The sequence below is a fragment of the Saimiri boliviensis genome, chromosome 6 (genome assembly GCF_048565385.1).
Source record: "Saimiri boliviensis isolate mSaiBol1 chromosome 6, mSaiBol1.pri, whole genome shotgun sequence".
NCBI classification, from domain to species: Eukaryota; Metazoa; Chordata; class Mammalia; order Primates; family Cebidae; genus Saimiri; species Saimiri boliviensis.
The window spans coordinates 52876765-52897331 of NC_133454.1; the positions used below are offsets into that span (position 1 = coordinate 52876765).

The 20567-nt window shown below is 45.5% G+C and overlaps 1 protein-coding gene across 18 annotated transcripts in view; it reads left to right on the forward strand.

Annotated features, from left to right (window-relative positions):
• Positions 1–20567, forward strand: part of CEP164 (centrosomal protein 164) — an 89486-nt gene that overhangs the window by 5563 nt on the left and 63356 nt on the right. For 7 of the 18 annotated variants that reach the window (XM_039470587.2, XM_074400643.1, XM_074400644.1 and 4 more), the window contains exons 1-3: positions 7586–7713; positions 17189–17291; positions 20452–20563. In XM_039470587.2, coding sequence (XP_039326521.2) covers positions 17210–17291; positions 20452–20563 — 194 coding nt within the window. In that variant the 5' untranslated portion in view covers positions 7586–7713; positions 17189–17209. The other 11 variants (XM_074400642.1, XM_074400645.1, XM_074400647.1 and 8 more) reach the window with 8 other exon arrangements.

The window sequence follows — 20567 nt, forward strand, 5'->3', positions numbered from 1 at the left end:
ATTTACATTGGTATAAGCAACAAAAAATCTGGAAGATAGCACCCACAATGTCAACAGTGGTTTCCTTTGAAGTGTAGGGTTTAATTTCTTCCTTAGTTTATTCATTCATTCAGCAAATGTACATTGAGTGCCTACTACATGCTAAGCACTATTTTAGGTACTGGGGATACAATGGTATGTGAAATCCCTGTCCTCATGGAGCTTATACTCTAATGCAGGAAGACAGACAGTAAAGAAATAAAATCATAGTATCTCAGATAGTAATATATGCCATAGGGAAAAATAAAGCAGAGAAAGGAGACGGGAGGGCAATTTACAGTTTCTTTTTTTTTTTCTTTTTTTCTCCCCCTCCTCGCAGTTTCAAATAAAGTGGATTGAAAGTGCAGAGGGAACATTTTATAACTTTATATCCTTAAAATTTGGTAAGATTATGAAATGTTTTTCTTTCTTATCATGTGAGTCGTTTTCTGTATAGCCCAAATAAGCAGTATAAAAAGAGAATAAAAAGTTATTTTTTCCGAGAATTAAAACACTTCTTATTTATTTATTTATTTATTTTTTTTTTTTTTTTTTTTTGAGACGGAGTTTCGCTCTTGTTACCCAGGCTGGAGTGCAATGGCGCGATCTCGGCTCACCGCAACCTCCGCCTCCTGGGTTCAGGCAATTCTCCTGCCTCAGCCTCCTGAGTAGCTGGGATTACAGGCACGTGCCGCCAGGCCCAGCTAATTTTTTGTATTTTTAGTAGAGACGGGGTTTCACCATGTTGACCAGGATGGTCTCGATCTCTCGACCTCGTGATCCACCCACCTCGGCCTCCCAAAGTGCTGGGATTACAGGCTTGAGCCACCACTCCCGGCCTACTTCTTCTTTATTTATTTAGAGATGGGATCTTGCTCTGGCACCCAGGCTGGAGTGCAGTGGCATGATCATGGCTCACTACGGCCTTGACCTCCTGCACTCAAGTGATCCTCCCACTTCAGCCTCCATAGATGAGCCTACAGTCACATGCCAACATGCCTGGTTAACTTTTTGAGTATTTTTTAGAGGTTGGGTCTCACTATATTGCCCAGGCTGGTCTTGAACTCCAGGCCTCAAAGGATCTTCCTGCCACAGACTTTCAAAGTGTTAAGAATACAGATGTGAGCCACTGCTCTTGGCTATTACTGTTTTTTAACTGACATATTGTAATTGTACATGTTCATGAAGTATAATTTGATATTTTGATACATATATATGTTGCATAATGATCAAATCAGGATATTTAGCATGACTACTACTTTATGCACTTATAATTTCTTTGTGGTATGACATTCGAAAACCTCTTTTCTAGTTATTTTGAAATATACCATATCAGTGTTACTGTTAACCATTGTCACCCTACTGTGCAATAGAATACCAGAATTTATACCTCTTTTTTCTTTTTCTTATTTACTTATATTTATTTATTTGTTGTTTGTTTGTTTTTATAGAAACAGGGTTTCACCATGTTGGCCAGGCTGGTCTAGATCTCCTGATCTCAGGTGATCCGCCCTCCTTGGCCTCCCAAAGTGTTGGGATTACAGGTGTGAGCCATTGTGCCCAGCCTTTTTCTTGTTTTTTGAGATAGAGTTCCACTCTTGTTGCCCAGGCTGGAGTGCAATGGTGTGATCTCGGCTCACTGCAACCTCTTCCTCCCTGGTTCAAGCAATGATCCTGCCTCAGCTTCCCAAGTAGCTGGGATTACAGGAGTGTGCCACCATGCCTGGCTAAATGTGTGTGTGTGTGTGTGTGTGTGTCTGTGTGTGTGTGTGTGTTTGTGTGTCTGTATACCTCCTGGTTCAAGCAATTCTCTGCCTCAGTTTCCCAAGAACTGGGACTACAGGCACATGATGCCATGCCTGGCTAATTATTTGTATTTTAGTAGAGACAGGGGTTTCACCCTGTTGCCCAGGCTGGTCTTGAACTCCTGATCTCAGACAATCTGCCCACTTCACCTTCTAAAGTGCTAGGATTACAGGTGTGAACCATGGTGCCTGGCCTAATTTTGTGTTTTTAGTAGAGACAGGGTTTCTCCATGTTGGCCAGGCTGGTCTTGAACTCCTGACCTCAAGTGATCCGCCCACCTTGTCCTCCCAAAGTGCTGGGATTGCAGGCATGAGCCACTGTGCCTGGTCTATTCCTCCTAATAGTAACTTTATACTCATTGACCAACGTTTTCCCCACGCTCCCCTCTCTTTTCCTCCTCAGTCTGGTAGCCACTGTTCTACTCTCTGCTTCTGTGAGATTGACTTTTTTTTTTTTTTTAATTCTACATGACTGAGATCATGCAGTCTTTGTCTTTCTGTGCCTAGCTTATTTCACTTAACATCATGTCCTCCAGGTTCATTCATGGTTGTTGCAAAAGGCAGGATTTCATTATTTTTTATGGCTAAATAGTATGTCATTGTATGTATGTATGTATATATATATATATATATATATCACATTTTATTTATCCTTTCATCTGTCGTTGGACACCTGGGTTCACTGCATATCTTGAGTAGTGTAAATAATGCTGCAATTAACATGGGAGTGCTGAGATCTTTTTAACATACTAATGTCATTTCCTTTGGATATACATCGAGAATTGGGATTGCTGGATAGTGCGGTAGTTCTAATTTTAATTTTTTGAGGAGCCACCATACAGTTTCCATAGTGACTGTACTAATTTACAATCCCACCAACATGGTAAGTATATCCTCTTCTCCACATCCTCACCAACCCTTGTTTTCCTTTGTTTTATTGTAGCCATTTTAACCGGAATGGTGGTATCTCATTGTGGTTTTGGTTTGCATTTCCCTCACGGTTAGTGATGTTGAACATTTTTTCCATGTACTGGCCATTTGTATATCTTCTTTTGAGAAATGTCTTTTAAGGCAGTTTGCCCGTTTTAAAATCCAGTTATTTGGGGTTTTGTTTGTTTGTTTGTTTTTTGGCTGTTAAGTTATAAGAAAAAGTTCTAGGCTGGATACAGTGGCTCACACCTGTAATCCCAGCACTTTAGGAGATCGAGGTGGGCAGATCACAAGGTCAGGAGATCAAGACTAGCCCTGCCAATATGGTGAAACCCTGTCTCTACTAAAAATACAAAAATTAGCTGGGCGTGGTGGCGCATGCCTGTAATCCCAGCTATGCAGGAGGCTGAGGCAGGAGACTTGCTTGAACCCAGGAAGTGGAGATTACAGTGAGCGGAGACCGCACCATTTCACTCCAACCTGGGCGACAGAGCAAGACTCTGCCTCAAAAAAAAAGAAAAAGAGGCCGGGCGCGGTGGCTCAAGCCTGTAATCCCAGCACTTTGGGAGGCCGAGGCGGGTGGATCACGAGGTCAAGAGATCGAGACCATCCTGGTCAACATAGTGAAACCCCGTCTCTACTAAAAATACAAAAAATTAGCTGGGCATGGTGGCGCGTGCCTGTAATCCCAGCTACTCAGGAGGCCGAGACAGGAGAATTGCCTGAGCCCAGGAGGCGGAGGTTGCGGTGAGCCGAGATCGCGCCATTGCACTCCAGCCTGGGTAACAAGAGCGAAACTCCGTCTCAAAAAAAAAAAAAAAAAAAAGAAAAAAAAGAAAAAGAAAAAAGAAAAAGTTCTAATAGTGGAGTTTCTGACCTAGGAGTAGGGAAAAAATTTGTCATCAATTCTTTCCTGTCTTTGAAATATGACCCCTAAATGTTCATTCTTACTGTAGAAGATAAACTATAATGAATGATGTCCTATCTCTCTTCCTCATTAATTGAGTATATTATTGGTATCTCAGTGTGTCAGGCTGGGTGTGGTGGCTCACGCTTGTAATCTCAGCACTTTGGGAGGCCAAGGCCGGCAGATCACCTGAGATCAGGAGTTCAAGAGCAGTCTGGCCAACATGGCGACACCCCATTTCTACTAAAAATTACAAAACTTAGCCAGGCATGGTGGTGCATGCCTGTAGTCCCAGCTTCTTGGGAGGCTGAGGCAGGAGAATCACTTGAACCTGGGAGGCAGAGGTTATAGTGAGCGGAGATTGCACCACTGCACTCCATCCTGGGTGACAGAGAAACTCCCTCACAAAAAAAAAAAAAAAAAAAAAAAATGTGTCATTTTTGTTATTTTCCCCCCATAGATTACTTTCTTAATTATGTTTGCCTTGGGGCATTTTATAAATTGGCTTGCATTTCTAAGTACAAACCTATGGGGAAACCTGATAAAATGCAAATTGTTGATCTGAGTGAAGGTAATCCTGTTAATCCCATAGTATCTCTTATTTTATTAGCTCTTCCCGAGAGAGAGAAAGGAACCCATGCTAAGGCACAGGAGTTAAGCATTTGGATGGCAATTAAAATCAACAGGGCTGGGCACAGTGGCTCATGCCTGTAATCCCAGCACTTTGGAAGGCTGAGGCTGGTGGATTGCCTGAGGTTAGGAATTCAAGACCAGCCTGGCCAACATGGTAAAACCCTGTCTCTAATAAAAATACAAAAATTAGCCTGGCATGGTGGCGACAGAGTAAGACTGCGTCTCAAAAAAAAAAAATAGAAATAAAATAAAATAAAATAAACCAGATTGATTGCAAAGATTGCAAATTCTTAGATATAGGACCAAGTCTACAGATGTTTTTTTGAATCCCTGTTTTGTACAGGCTTGTAGTAGATGAGCTGGTGAGCCTTAGAGTTCCTTTCCAGTCTGGTCGCCTTGGCCCCTCAGTGAGACTTTTATTTATTTTTCAATTATTTATTTATTTATTTATTTTTGAGACAGAGTCTTACTCTGTCACCCAGGCTGGAGTGCAGTGGTGTGATCTTGGCTTTCTGCAACCCCTGCCTCCTGGGTTCAAATGATTCTCCTGCCTCAGCCTCCTGAGTAGCTGAGATTACAGGTGCCTGCCACCACACCCAGCTAATTTGTGGATCTAAATTGTGTAGTAGAGACAGGGTTTCACTATGTTGGCCAGGCTGGTCTCAAACTCCTGACCTCAGGCGATCTGCCTGCCTCAGCCTCCCAAAGTGCTGGGATTACAGGTGTGAACCACATGCTTGGCTTAGACTTTTAAAGAAGGTGGAGAGGAAGGGGGATCAATGATTTGTCATCTGCAGTAAGAATAAAGGAAGTATAGGTATGACTGCTGCAGAAAAACTTAAACATGAGGAACATCAATCTAAATAACAGAGAGGGAAACTCCAACAGAGAATGATATTTATTCAGAAGTAGCATTGCAATGAGAATAGACATGCCATAGAGGCTGGGCAAGTAGGAATTTTTAAAGGCAAAATGAATATGATTACATAAACAGTTTTGAAACAATAATCCTTGACTACAAGTCTCAATAACAGAGGCAGCATCAGTCCAAGGCTGGACAGGCAATTGCTGCACAGATGGTCTTGCAGAGGGTTTTTTTTTTTTTTTTCTGAGACGGAGTTTCACTCTTGTTACCCAGGCTGGAGTGCAATGGCGCGATCTCGGCTCACCGCAACCTCCGCCTCCTGAGTTCAGGCAATTCTCCTGCCTCAGCCTCCTGAGCAGCTGGGATTACAGGCACGCACCACCATGCCCAACTAATTTTTTTGTATTTTTAGTAGAGACGGGGTTTCACCATGTTGACCAGGATGGTCTTGATCTCTTGACCTCATGATCCACCCGCCTCGGTCTCCCAAAGTGCTGGGATTACAGGCTTGAGCCACCGCGCCCGGCCTTTTGTGTGTGTGTGTGTGTGTGTGTGTGTGTGTGTGTGTGTAAGTTCATGATAGCCTTTGTGCAAGGCTGTGGTTTTTGCATTCTTTTGTGATAGTTCCTGGCTTTTTTTTTTTTTTTTTTTTGAGACAGGGTCTCACTCTGTTGCCCAGGCCAGAGTGCAGTGGCTCGTTTTCTGCTCACTGCAGCCTTAACTTCCCAGGCTCAAGTGATCCTCCCACCCCAGCCTCCTGAGTAGCTAGGATCACAGGCACGTGCCACCACGCCTGGCTAACATATCTATATATCTATATATCTATATATATATACACACACACACACGTATATACATACATATATATATGTATATATATATATATATATATATATATATATATATATATACTTTTTTTTTTTAAAAATAGAGACAGGGTCTTGTCATGTTGCCCAGGTTGGTCTTGAATTCTTGGGCTTAAGTGATCCTCCCACCTCAGCCTCCCAAAGTGCTAGAATTACAGGTATGAGCCACCAGGCCCGGTCGATGGTTCTTGTTATCAGGCATTCGTGCCTGAGAACTCTCTCTTTATGGCCTTCCCTGGCTCTATTTGTCAGGGTTTTAACACAAATGACTCCTGATTTTGACAGCTTTCACAAGGAATATGCTCTGCATATTCTGTATATTCCAATAATCAGAGTTTTTCATTCTGGAATCAGCCTCTGAGTGGCGCTGGGACTAGTCTGAGTCGGATACATATCTAGAACCTGTCAGAAGCAGCTTTAGGAGCTCGGTCTCACCATTTTCCTCTTCAACTAGCAGCGTCTGTATTTGTCTGTTTTTCAGTTTTCCCACTGATGTTATGGCCAGAACTGTCTTTGCCCCTCTTAACTTCTCTTGGAGGTTGGCGACATACGAGAGAAAGGAAGATCTGCCCTTGTTCAAGCAAAACCAAAACTCTTTGAAATTATATTAGTAGCAACGTTTCTGCCAGACAGGATGTGTGGAGGAGATACATACTGTGTCACTTTGTTTTTCTTCTTCAACAGACTCTTTAAAATAGTTATGACAGGCCGGGCGCGGTGGCTCACGCCTGTAATCCCAGCACTTTGGGAGGCCGAGGCGGGTGGATCAAGAAGTCAAGAGATCGAGACTATCCTGGTCAACATGGTGAAACCCCGTCTCTACTAAAAATACAAAAAATTAGCTGGGCATGGTGGCACGTGCCTGTAATCCCAGCTACTCAGGAGGCTGAGGCAGAATTGCCTGAACCCAGGAGGCGGAGGTGAGCTGAGATTGCGCCATTGCACTCCAGCCTGGGTAACGAGAGCGAAACTCCGTCTCAAAAAAAAAAAAAATAGTTATGACAGACATTACTATCCCCATCATGCAGGCATATTCAAACTGAACCCTGGACTTTGGTGAAAAGATGGATAACAGAAAATAGGTCTAACTCCTGGTCAGGTGCTCATTGGTTTAATCGAAGCACAGGAGAGCCATTTTTTTGCGGGGAGAGATGGGGCGTAGGGGCGTCTTCATTACCTTACATTCACATTTCTTTTGTTATTAAAGGGCCAATGAGTTGATTATTGATGACCACTGTATTATTCACCCGATGATCATACTCCTAACAAATCATCAATAAACTGCCTTAGATAATTCACGTTACTATAAATACTCTGCATAGTCCTTTTCTGTCCTGGCAGAAATCCTCACGTCTAAATTCGGGGTTCTCTTTTAACCTCATGCAGATTTCCGTTACCTATCCTAAACTACACTCCCATCGTGCAACGGAAAACTGGCAGAGCTCAACGCGTGCACCGACGGAAGCTTGAGCCAATCCAGTGTCAGAGCTCTCACCCGGCGACCTATTGGCTCCGGCTGGAGGCGGGACTCTCAGTTGCTAGGCCGGTACCTTTTCCGGAAGTGTTTGTTGGGCGCTGCAGGGCAACACCCTGGCGTCCCTGGAAGCGGGGAGGGTGGGTTTTGGGTGGCGTTGGGGGAGCTGCGCCTAGCCCGGAGCCTCGCCTGCAGCCTTCCGGGGTGGGGGATAGGTGAGGACCTCCTGAAGGGAGAGGGGCGGCGGGGAAGGGAGCGTGGCGGGGGAGCTGCGGCACGCTCGCGAGCCAGCGAGCGGGTAGCGCCCCAGTGTGGGCGGGGACTGAGGGAAGACGTGAAAACGGCCGACTGGGCGAGGGTGCCTCAGTTTGAAATCTCGGCGGCTCCTGAGCGGGCGGTCGGGCCGGGCTGGGGTCCGGCGGGTGAGTGAGCACCGGGTCGGGACGCGGGAGAGGGGCTCTGGGCACCTGGCGCTGGTTTGCTGTTCTGTTCCTCGTAGGCGAGTGAGGCCAGGCCTTCCGAAGCTTGCTGGCATACTTCTGTGGCAGGCTCCCCAGGGTCCAGATCCGGGGCTAGCCCAACCTTATGCCATCTTTTGGGAAAGTTGGAAAGCTTGTTTTTTCCTTTGCTTGCATTGATTTAACAATCTCCCTCTACCTCTGGCACCGCTCTCCTCACTGGGCTTCCGCGACTCCCTGTCGGTCGGTTCTCCTAACTCAGTCCTTTGCAGGAGAAAGCCCTCCTCCATCTCTTGCGTTATCAGCTTTTCAGCACTGACTCCCCAAACTACTCATCAGCCAGACCGCTTTCCTGAACTCAGACCTGCTTACTGTCATCGTTAGCCTTCCTTGGTCCCTCGGATCTGTGCCTCCTCTTGTATTATCTCAGTGGAAGGCTTCACTCACTCAGCCAAGTCTGCCCCTGGAATTTATTCATCTAATACAGACAGCAGATATTTGTCGGAAATGTCCTGTCTTCTAGGCAGTGTGGTAGGTGGGGCTGCCTATAGGACGAGGCCTAGAAATGAACAGATCATCATAGTGTTCTGGCTTTAGTGCTCTGATTTCCCTCCTCTCTCCTGAAGTTCAAGTCCTGTATTCTGCCTCTTAATTCCCCCAGAATCTGGCCCTTCCTTTCCATCCTCACAGCCACTGACCTAGTTCATAGTTTCTTGCTTGTGCTTTCAGGATAACTTCCTAAGTGGTCTCTCCGCCTCAATCCTTGTCCTCCTGTAATTAGTTCTTATGCAGCTATCAGAATAATTTATTTATTTTAGAGACAGGGTCTTGCTATGTTGCCCAGGCTGGAGTGCAGTTGCTATTCACGGGTTTGACCCTAGCACACTGCAAACTCAAACTCTTGCTCTCAAGCCATTCTCCCACCCCAGTCTCCTGAGTAGCTGGGACTACAGGCATACACCACCATGCCTGGTTAGAATCATCTGTCTGACCTACAGATCTGATCATGCCAGTCTCCTTTGTGAAATTCTGTGATGGCCCGTCATCATTTACAGGATAGAGCCTCAGTTCTTCCATGCCCTTTATAATATGCTCTTGCCTTTCCTTTTTCTTTTTCAAAGATAGGGTTTCAATATGATGGCCAGGCTGGTCTTGAACTCCTGACCTCAGGTGATCCACCACCTCGGCCTCCCAAAGTGTTAGGATTACAGGCGTGAGCCACCGTGCCCAGCTTGCCTTTCATTCTAGAGCTCTCTCTTGCCACTCTTCCCACTGTACTTTGCACTCTAGTCATGTCAGAGTGATTAAGAGTTTAGGATTTGGAGTCAGACATGGATACCTACATATTCTACCATTTATTAGCTGTTAAACCTTTTGCAAGTTTTTTTTTTTTTTTTTGGGACGGAGTTTCACTCTTGTTGCCCAGGCTGGAGTGCCATGGTGCGATCTTGGCTCACTGCAACCTCTGCCTCTCCGTTTCAAACGATTCTCCTGCTTCAGCCTCCTGAGTACCTGGGATTACAGGCATGTGCCGCCACACTTGGTTAATTTTTGTATTATTAGTAGAGCGATACTCCATCTAAAAAAAAAAAAGTCATTAATGTCTGAATGGCCTTACTTATATTCCCTGGTGCTGGATATGTCCTTTGGAGAAATGTAGAATAAGCCCTTTAAATATGTGAATAGCAATAATAATAATGTAATGTCTAACACTTATTGAGATCTTAGTATATTTTAAGCGCTTTACATGTGTTGAATCATGTAAGCCTTACAACACATTGCGATGGGCAGTGTTATTACTCTCATTTTATAGATGAGAAAACTGAGGCTGCCCATCTAGTAAGAGGCAGAGCTGGGATTCAAAGCCAAGAATGTTCTAAAACGTTTGCTCATTACCACTTCGTAATCAATTCTCACATCTTCCACCTTCTCCCCAGTTCCTTCTCCAGTCATTCTTTTCTGTGGTCAACCTTCTTTATAATTGTTGGAGCAGGGTGGAAGACATAAATATGCAGGGAACCCTTATTATGCCTATGAGTGTATATTCTCTGTTAGTGTGCAGATGTGCAAAACTCTAGCTTTGCTGACAAAGTACAGAGCAAGGTAGCCACAATACTGAGGGACCGGGAAACAATGATGTGTGTTGAATGGAAGGGAACTGGGCATACTTAGCTTACCTTAGCTGGAGAATCCTGGGGTGCCCCCCAGTTGAGCAGAAGGCAGAACCTGAGCTATCAGGGAACATTTCTTAGCAACGGATTCTTGGCTTACTATTAGAAAGACCTTCTAATAGTTAAGAATTATCTAACTATGGAATTGGCAATAGAATCAGTAATACTAGCTAAATGTATGTAACATTTTCTGTATACAGGGATTGTGCTAGGCACTTTATAAGTGTTGTTTCATTTTACCCTCAGACTTTTGACATAGATTATCATGGTTGAATTATACACATGAGGTTATTGAGGCTGAGAGAGGTGAAGCACCTTGCCTAAGGTCATACAGCTGGTAAGTGAGAGAGCTGGGATTTGAATCCAGGTCTTCTGTCCCCAAAGCCTGTGCTTTGACCGCTATGCTGTCTGTCACTTAAAGCACATAGAGGAAAATTTTAGCATGGGAAGGAAGGTGGACCAAAACTACTGAGGGCCTTCCCAGCTCCTGAGATTGCTTGTTTTTTTTGTTTTTTTTTTTTTTCTCAGATAGGGTCTCACTCTGTTGCCCAGGCTGGAGTATGGTGGTGTGATCATAGCTCACTGTAGCTTTGAACTCCTAGACTCAGGTGATCCTCCCGCCTAAGCCTCCCAACTTTATACTCTTTATGTAACTCTGTTTTCTTTTCCATTTGGTCAGATAACTCCTGTCTCAGCCCTCTGAGTGGCTGGGACCACAGGTGCACACCACCATGCCTATTTTTGTGTATGTGGAGATAGGGTCTCACTATATTGCCCAGGTTGGTCTTGATCTTCTAGGCTCAAGTGATCTTAGGCCTCTGTCCCCTTAATAGTTGGGATTACAGTTATGAGCTACCACACCCGGCCTGTTCCTTGGTTTTATGTTTGCAGTTTACAGCAGTAACAGCTCCAACATCTTACATAGGCTTATTTTAGGCTTTGTTGGAAAATTCCAGAGGAGGAGGGATGGCCCTCAGAAGTTTGTGGTTTAACAGGAGAGGTAGAACACATTTTCATGAAAAAAGTGATATTGAGAGAAATCTGCCTGTGAATATTTGAGAATTAGGAGCTTAGTGCTAAGGTAGTTCTGGGTTGACTGGAGAGGATGAGGTTGGCTGGGAAGGCTTCCTGGAGGAAATGTGTGAGCCACTGCTTTTTTGTCTGATTCAGAGACTGGTAAGAGATGCAAGAGTGCAGTTGGATGACCCCTCCCAACTCTGTGGCTCACAGAAGGTCTCAGGCTAGGCAGCAAGTAGATCTCACTGGGTTTCATCTGATCTGTTGGTAACTGCTATGTAGCAAACAATGTTTAGGGTTCTGAGGTCATGTTTAGGGGGCCATGATTGACTAGTGATGTCCCTCACAATTTTAGGCCTAGAGGAAAATATTAGGACATGTTCCATTTATTTGGCATGGCAGATCTAAGGGCTGTATTCTTATTTATTTATTTTAGAGACAGGGTCTCAGTCTGCCACCCAGGCTGAAGTGCAGTGGTGTTATCAAAGCCCACTGTAGCCTTGAACTCCTAGGCTCAAGGGATCCTCCCATCGGAGCCCCTGCAAGTAACTGGGACTACGGGTGTGTGTTTTAAATTTTTTGGGTAAACAGGGTCTCACTGTGTTCACCAAGCTAGTCCCAAACTCCTGGCTTTAAGTGGTCCTCCTGCCTCAGCCTCCCAAAGCCCTGTTATTACAGGTCTGAGTCATGGTGCCTAGACCAAGGACTGCATTCTTAGACTTATCCTCTCTGTTACCACTCCAACTCAGGTTACCATTACCTGTCACCTAACCTAGGTTGTGTTTTTTTACCTTGTCTCTCTCACAGACCTGATTTTCTTCTTTCCAATCTGGTCTTCGCTTTAGGGTACTCCTAGTAGCTTCTGGAGTAATTTTTCAAAATATGTATCTGGAAAAACCATTTCCTGGCTTTCACTTCTCTTTTTTTGAGACAGGGTCTTTTTCTGTCACTGAGTCTGGAGTACAGTGGTACAATCAAGGCCCACTGTAGCCTTGACCACCTGAACTCAAGCGATCCTCCAACCTCAATCTTCCATGTAGCTGGGACTGCAGTTATACACTACCACCCCTAGCTAATTTTTTTTTTTTTTTTTTTTTTTTTTTTTTTTTTGAGACGGAGTTTCGCTCTTGTTACCCAGGCTGGAGTGCAATGGTGCGATCTCGGCTCACCGCAACCTCCGCCTCCTGGGTTCAGGCAATTCTCCTGCCTCAGCCTCCTGAGTAGCTGGTATTACAGGCACGCACCACCATGCCCAGCTATTTTTTTTGTATTTTTAGTAGAGACGGGGTTTCACCATGTTGACCAAGATGGTCTCGATCTCTTGACCTTGTGATCCACCCGCCTCGGCCTCCCAAAGTGCTGGGATTACAGGCTTGAGCCACCGTGCCCGGCCACCCCTAGCTAATTTAAAAAATTTTTTTGTGCAGGGTGAGACAGGGTCTTACTATGTTGCTCAGGGTGATCTTGAACTCCTGGACTCAAGTGATCCTCCCACCTTGGCCTCCCAAAGTGCTGAGATTACTGGCGTGAGCCACTGTGCCCAGCCCTAGTTCTCTTATGATAAAGGCCAACTCTGCATGGCCTGGCTCCCACTGGCCTCCCCAGGATCATCTCCAACTGTCCTTCTTCTTGCCTAGTGTTGCCTTCTGCTGAAGGACTTTTGCGTATGTCTGTAAGAACACGCTTTCCTTTGCTCTTTGTCTAGTGAATACCTACTCATTTTTCAGTTCTCAGTGTAGGCATCATCTAAATCAGGCTTATTTTCTTCAGAGCACTTCCCTTGGTTCTAATTATACATTTCTCTGTGACCGATTGGTTTGTCTTCCTCCCTTCCCAGACTGTAGCTCAACAGTAGCAGCAGCTGAATCTGTTTTTAATCACGATTGCATCTCTAGCACCTAGAAATAAATGCGTGTGGTAGGTGTCCAATAAATATTCCTCGAATGAGTAGATGATCTTTAGTAGCCATCCTGCTACTACGTACAGACAAATAGATATGACTTCTCTTCCCACGTTCCATTTTTCTGCAACTCCTTGCTGTTTTAGACCTGTCCTTCCCAAAAATTTTTCCAGAGCCAGGTAAGGCAAGGAAAGAAGGTAGAGTACAACCCACCTATATTTTAATTCTTTTATGGAAGAACATTTATTTAAATTTGATGATCCATGAATTCAGATTTTCCAGAGTTTTCCTGATGTTTTAATAGTTAAATATATCACATGGCATGGTGGCTCGTGCCTGTAATTCTAGCATTTTGGGAGGCCAAGGCCAGCAGATCACCTGAGGTCAGGAGTTCGAGACCAGCCTAGCCAACGTGGTGAAATCCCATTTCTACTAAAAATCCAAAAATTAGCCAGACATGGTGGTGAGTGCCGGTAATCCCAACAACTAGGAAGGCTGAGGCAGGAGAATAGCTTGAACCCAGGAAACAGGTTGCAGTGAGCCTCTCTCTGCACTCCAGCCTGGGTGACAGAGTGACACTCTTTAAAAAAAAAAAAAAAGGTAAATATAGATGATTTTATATATAGCAAATTAGTCTTTTTGCCATGCAGACAGAGACTATCTGTCCTGTGCTTTCTAGAGATGGGATGTATGGGATAACATTTCTCAAATGCAGAATTTCTGAGGTAGTTAAGATAGTCCCTTGTATAGAGCACATGCTTGAGACGTGCCTGTTCACTCTAATGTTCAGGCCATTGTCAGGCCCTACCTGCCCGTGGATCCTTTCCTTTTCTCTTCTCCTTCTCTCCTAAGAGGATTAAAGATTCAGGTGACTCTATAAGCCACCAGGCAGTGGGCCCCATCTCCCGCCCTGGTTCTTGGTCCTTTCCTGCTCAGCTTTTTAGAGTCAACAGTGATCAGGCCTCCGTTGTCTCTGGCTGTGCGTGGAGCTCAGTTGGCCATCATGTCTGCAGGACGTTGCCGGTTCTTCTGAGGGTTGGGAGCACATTCTCACTTCAGCTTTTGTACTGCCAAAAGAAGGCCTTTTCCTTCGGTGTTTTCTTCCTGCTAGGAGGTGGCATGGTGGGAATGAGAGGGGCAGAAGCTGGCTCCCTTTTTGTTCAGTGCACTGACAAGGGGAACCCTGTCTTGTGAGTCCTAAGGCAGGACTCCTCTGTTGCCCACCTCTCAGCTGTCACGGTACAGAGAGGGGTCCCCAGTAAACAGTCCCTGATGGATCCTTTGTTGCTTGTCAGGAGTCTCTAGGAACCTTGGAATAGATGCACAGTCTCCAGATCCAGCCATTTCCTGAACACTCTTTCCAGGCCAGATCATGACCTTTTTAATGGCTGGGTCTTTCTACGTGAAGAGGGCTGTTTCATCCTTGCGGCCCCAGGAGGAACAGTGGCAGCTTCTGAGGAAGTGGGGACTGGAGAGGTCAGGACTTGTGGCTCCAGACTCCTGTTGGTGACATCTAGTGTGGCCAACTCCTCTGTAGGTTGGGGAGGTGCTCTGAGCAGGGCTGTGCGCAGCAGCAGTTTTCCAGGTGGCCTACCTCATCAGGTTGCAGCGTGGGAGCCTCCATGGGGAGAGTTGGTGGGAACTGGGGTCTTGAGGCAGGGGTGGGAAGAGCGGAGTAATTCTAGAAGTGCACCAGCTTGTCAGTGAAGAATTTGGCACTGCCCCGTCCCTGGAGCTAGAAACCTTGGATTCTAGCTGGACTCCTGTCTTAGCTTGGGCTGCCATAACACAATACCTTAGACTCGGGGGCTCAAACAACAGACATTTCTTTTCTTATAGTTCTGGAAGCTAGAAGGCCCAGTTCAAGGTCCGTTCCTGGTTCCTGCCTTGAAGACAGCTGCCTTCTTGCTGTGTCCTCAGATGGTAGAGAGAGAGCTCTAAGCTGGCCGTGGTGGCTCACGCTTGTAATCCCAGCACTTTGGGAGGCCGAGCTGGGTGAATCACAAGGTCAGGAGTTCGAGACCAGCCTGGCCAATATGGTGAAACCCTGTCTCTATTAAAAATACAAAAATTAGCCAGGCGCAATGGCTCACGCCTGTAATCCCAGCACTTTGGGAGGCTGAGGAGGGTGGATCATGAGGTCAAGAGATTGAGACCATCCTGGTCAACATGGTGAAACCCCGTCTCTACTAAAAATACAAAACATTAGCTGGGCATGGTGGCACGTGCCTGTAATCCCAGCTACTCAGGAGGCTGAGGCAGGAGAATTGCCTGAACCCAGGAGGCGGAGGTTGCGGTGAGCCGAGATCGCGCCATTGCACTCCAGCCTGGGTAACAAGAGCGAAACTCCGTCTCAAAAAAAAAAATACAAAAATTGGCTGGGCATGGTGGTACATGCCTGTAGTCCCAGCTACTCAGGAGGCTGAGGCAGGACAATTGCTTGAACCCAGGAGGTGAAGGTTGCAGTGAGCCAAGATTGCGCCAGTGCACTTCAGCCTGGGTGACAGAGTGAGACGCCGTCTTAAAAAAAAAAAAGAGCAAGAACTCTTAAGCCGCCAGGCAGTGGGCCCCATCTGCCGCCCTGGTTCCTGGTCCTTTCTCTCCATCTCCTTTTAATCCTATCAGGCCATTTAGCCTTAATGACCTCGTTTAACCTTAATTACCTCCTAAAGATCCGGTCACATTGTAGATCAGGGCTTCAATATGTGATTTTTTTCCACTTTGAGAGGCTGACACAGGAGGATAGCTTGCACACAGGAGTTTAAGACCAGCCTGGGCAACATAATGAGATACCATCTCTGTAGAAAAAAAAAAAAGTAAAGTATTTGCATACGTAAATTTTGGAGGGACATAGCTCCTTTCCACTCTTTCCCCCATATCCAGGTCCTGTTAAGCTTAACGTCACTGGGTCCATTCTGTCTGTGCATCTCCATTTCCTTGCTTCTTCCCTAGTTAAAGCCCTCATCATCTTTCCCCTGGGTGGCAGCCTTCTCAGGTGGTTTTCTTGACGCCAGTCTGATTTCCCTAATCCAACCGTGCCAGTCCTGCCAAAGTTCTTGTCCTAAAAAGAGGCCACCCTGTGATAGTTTGTTTCACCAGAGCCCTCAGTGACTCCCCTCTGCTGTAGGACAGGGTGGAGGCTCTTTAGCACAGTCTGCAAGGCTCTCTCTGATCAGCCCGTCACACATGGTGGTATCTGCACTCTGGAACACCTGTCTGCACATGATGCTCCCTTTGTCTAGAATGCCTTGTCAGCCTTCCTTCGTTTCTTTGGGGAAATTTTTTGCTCTTTTTCTTTTTTTTTTTTTTTTGAGACGGAGTTTTCCTCTTGTTACCCAGGCTGGAGTGCAATGGTGCGATCTCGGCCCAGCGCAGCCTCCGCCTCCTGGGTTCAGGCAATTCTCCTGCCTCAGCCTCCTGAGTAGCTGGGATTACAGGCACGTGCCACCATGCCCAGCCAATTTTTTGTATTTTTAGTAAAGACGGGGTTTCACTATGTTGACCAGGATGGTCTCGATCTCTTGACCTCGTGATCCATCAGCCTTGGCCTCCCAAAGTGCTGGGATTACAGGCGTGAGCCACTGCGCCTGGCTTTTTTTTTTTAATTCTTTTTCTTAGTACTCCCAGAACAGGAAGTTTTTTTTTTCCTTCTGCCTTCCACTACTCTTGAGGTTGTTCCCTCTGCTGGATTGTAAGCTTCCTAAAGGCATTTTGGATTTGAATCAGGACATCCAGATAGGGATACGTGTTGAGACGGGGGTATGCCACGGAGGTGTGCTGGTATATGGGGGGTCTGGGTGCTGCTGGTTATTACGGTGTCCCTAGGATTTTCTACTTGGTGGTTCTGTATTGTAATTGCTTCTTCTAATCTGGGGGAGATATAAAGTCAAACTCTTGACAGAGCCAGGCTTGAAGGTCTTTTGTGGTTCACCAGTGTTCATCAAGCCTTTAGGAGAACATGTGCAAAGGCTGTGAGCCTTGAGTTGTTGGTTTCACCCTTGACTATACCTGGTGCCTGGAAAGGCTCTGGCCGAATTGGTGTGCAGGGTCTGGTTTGACCCAGATGCTCCATGACCCAGTGCCAACTTTTCCCTGATAAGCTTGGTCACTAACTTCTCTTTTGGTGGGGGTCTCTGGGATCTAGGTGTTCGAGCCCAGATGAGTCATGGGTGGACAACCCCTCTTCATAGGAGATCAGCTGGTTCTGGAGGAAGATTATGATGAGACCTACATTCCTAGTGAGCAAGGTAACAGGTTTGGGAAGAGACCTGTGGTGTATTGTGTTTGTTTTTTGAGGACAGGGATTATGTTTGATTTATTTTTGTTCTTTCAGTGCAAAGTATGGAACATGTACAGAGTTGTTTAGTATATTTGGGTTAGATCAGATGTGGGCCTACCTTGGCCTCTTGCCTGTTTTTTTATTTATTTTTTGAGTTGGAGTCTTGCTCTGTCACTTGACCTCTTGATCCGCCCACCTTGGCCTCCCAAAGTGCTGGGATTCAGGCATGAGTCACTGCACCTGGCTTTTTTTTTTTTATGATTTTTTAAAAAATAGTTTCACTCTATTGTCCAGGCTGGAATGCAGTGGCATGATCTCGGCTCACTGCAGCCTCTGGGTTCAAGTGATACATCTGTCTCAGACTTCTGAGTAGCTGGGACTACAGGTGCACGCAACCATGTCCAGCTAAGTTTTGTATTTTTAGCAGCAACAGGGTTTCACCATATTGGTCAGGCTGGTCTTGAACTCCTGACCTTAGGTTATCTGCCTGCCTCAGCCTCTCAAAGTGCTGGGATTACAGGCATAGGCCACTTGCCCAGCCATGACTGATCTATTTCTTAAATTTGTATACATTTGGTTGCTGTTGTAAATGGAGTAAAGGCTTTTCTGAGGATGTCTGTAAAAACTGTCTTCTGCTCAGTCCAGGTGTGGGCATTCTAACCTCAAGCCACTGTTTTCCCTTCCTGGGCTATCTCAGTAGCTTCCTCATTATCCTTACTGCTTATAAAGCGGATCATGTCAGTGCTGTGCTTTTAGTCCCCCCACCCCCAATATCCTCAACACCTTTGATAGGATTGTAGGGCTCTGTGACCTGGCTCTCTCTACCAGTCACACTGGCCTGTTTTTTTTTGTTTTTTTTTTTTGAGGCCAGTTTTCACTCTCAGACTGGAGTCTGGAGTGCAGTGGCATGAACTTGGCTCACTGAAGCCTTGACCTCCTGGGCTCAAATGATTCTCCCACTTCAGCCTCCCAAGTAGCTGGGACCACAGGTGCATCAGGCCTGGCTAATTTTTGTAGTTTGTTTGTAGAGATGGGGTCTTCCCATGTTGCCCAGGGTGGTCTTGAACTCCTGGGCTCAAGCAGTCCACCTCAGTCTCCCAAGATGCTGGGATTACAGGTGTACAACCCTATGCCTGGCTGCACTGACTTTCTGAGAGTCGCTAGAGCTGCTGGTTGTCACAGATCTTTTGCACCTGGTCTTCTTCTGCCTGAATGCTCTTTCTTCAGTGCTCTGCATGGCTGGCTCCTTTAGCTTTCACAGGTTTCAGTTAACTGTCAACATTGTTGAGAGGCATTCCTTGACCATCCTTTCTAAAGGAGTGCACTTCTACCCTGACGTTCTCTAGCTCATACCTCATTTACTTCCCTCATTGCATTTATCAGAAGCTTTAATTTTTTTGTATATTTATCTGTTTACTTCATTGCTGGCTGTCTCTTCTACTAGAATGTAAGCTCCATAATGGCAGTGACTAGTTTTTTTCTTATGGCTCATAGTGACTGGTACATAGGAGGCACTCAAAAATATTTGTGAAAAATGAATAAATTAGTCTCTGACCAATCAAGTTCCAACCAGTCCTTTGATAAAATATTTTTTATTTCCTAGTTCCCAGTTATGTCAGCCTTCAAATTCTACGCTGCAGTGGTGATGCCCTTCTGGCCTAGGCTATTACCAGCTTAAGCATTGATGTCATTTGAGTATTTAATAATTTCTGGGGGTTCTAGTGACATGTTCCAATGGTTATCTTTTTTTTTTTTTCCTGTACATGGGATAACTTTTTTTTTTTTTTGGACAGGCTTTCATTCTTGTCGCCCAGGCTGGAGTGCGGTGGCGGAATCTCAGCTCACAGCAATGACTACTTCCTGGGCTCAAGCGATTCTCCTGCCTCAGCCTCCCTAGTAGCTGAGACTATAGGCACATGCCACCATGTGTTGCTAATTTTTTTATTTTTTATAAAGACAAGGTTTCTCCATGTTGCCCAAGCTGATCTTAAAATCCAGAGCTCAAGTAATCTCTGCCCGCCTCGGCCTCCCAAGGTGCTGGGATTACAGGCATGAACCACCACTCCTGGCTTGAGATAGCTCTTAAGTCAGTACATATATCTCCCCTGTTCCTTTAGTTCTGTGGCAAAAGAGCTTTTCTAAATGCTTGATTTCCAGAGTATAGCAAAAGTTATTTTTTGTTTGTTTGAGATGAAGTCTTGTTTTGTCCCCGAGGCTGGAGTGCAGCCTTGACCTCCCCAGGCTCAGGTGATCCTCCCACCTCAGCTTCCTGGGTAGCTGCGCTACATGCGCCCACCACCATGCCCAGCTAATTTTTGTATTTTTTATAGAGACAGGGTCTCATCATGTTGCCCAGGCTGATCTTGATCTGGACTCAGGCGATCCTCCCACCTTGGCCTCCCAAAGTGGTGGGGTTACAGTCATGCCACCATACCCAGCCAGAACAAAAGTATTACAGTCCATATATACAGCAAAATTGAAAAAGAGGCAACTCCCTTCATGGAAGAGAGGGTTCAGTGAGTCAGCGTTCAGCCTGCTTGAGTATCATTCACTTTCTCAGCTCAGATAGCTCGCTGCCCCTAGGCAGAATCAATCACTGCCTTCTCTCTGCTCTTACAGCATACAGGACATGTCTTCTTCCTCACAGCACATGTCACCTGGATTGTACTTTTATTTGTGTGTTGGTAATGTCTTCAAGGAGCTTAGTCACTTATAGTTTTTCAGTACATGCTTGTTGATTGAGTGATGAGTGCTTTTGCAAATCTTGGGAGAGCTTACTACCTTCTGGTAAGGCTGTACTCATCCTGGATGGTTCTGGCTATGGCTTTTGGGGTTCTTCCCTCTGAGGCCCCTGCTGCAATGAAGTCTTGGTTTTATATTATTTTGTTTTTTGCCTTTTTAATGCTTGGCTTCAGGTTATGTCATTGCAGTGTGGAGATAGCATGCTTGGATTCAAGTGTACCATTTATACATTGTAAGGAAACAATTATGTATGTTTATTGTTGATAATTTAGAAAAATAAGATTTCCTCATTGATGGAAAGAAAAGGCAAAGTAGAAAAAAGTTTGTGATTTTTTTTTTTCTTCTATTAATCTCTTTTACTTTTCCACCTCTGCCTCTTCTTGCAGAAATTCTTGAATTTGCCCGGGAGATTGGTATTGATCCCATCAAGGAACCAGAACTGATGTGGCTGGCACGGGAGGGCATTGTGGCCCCACTGCCTGTGGAGTGGAAACCATGGTAA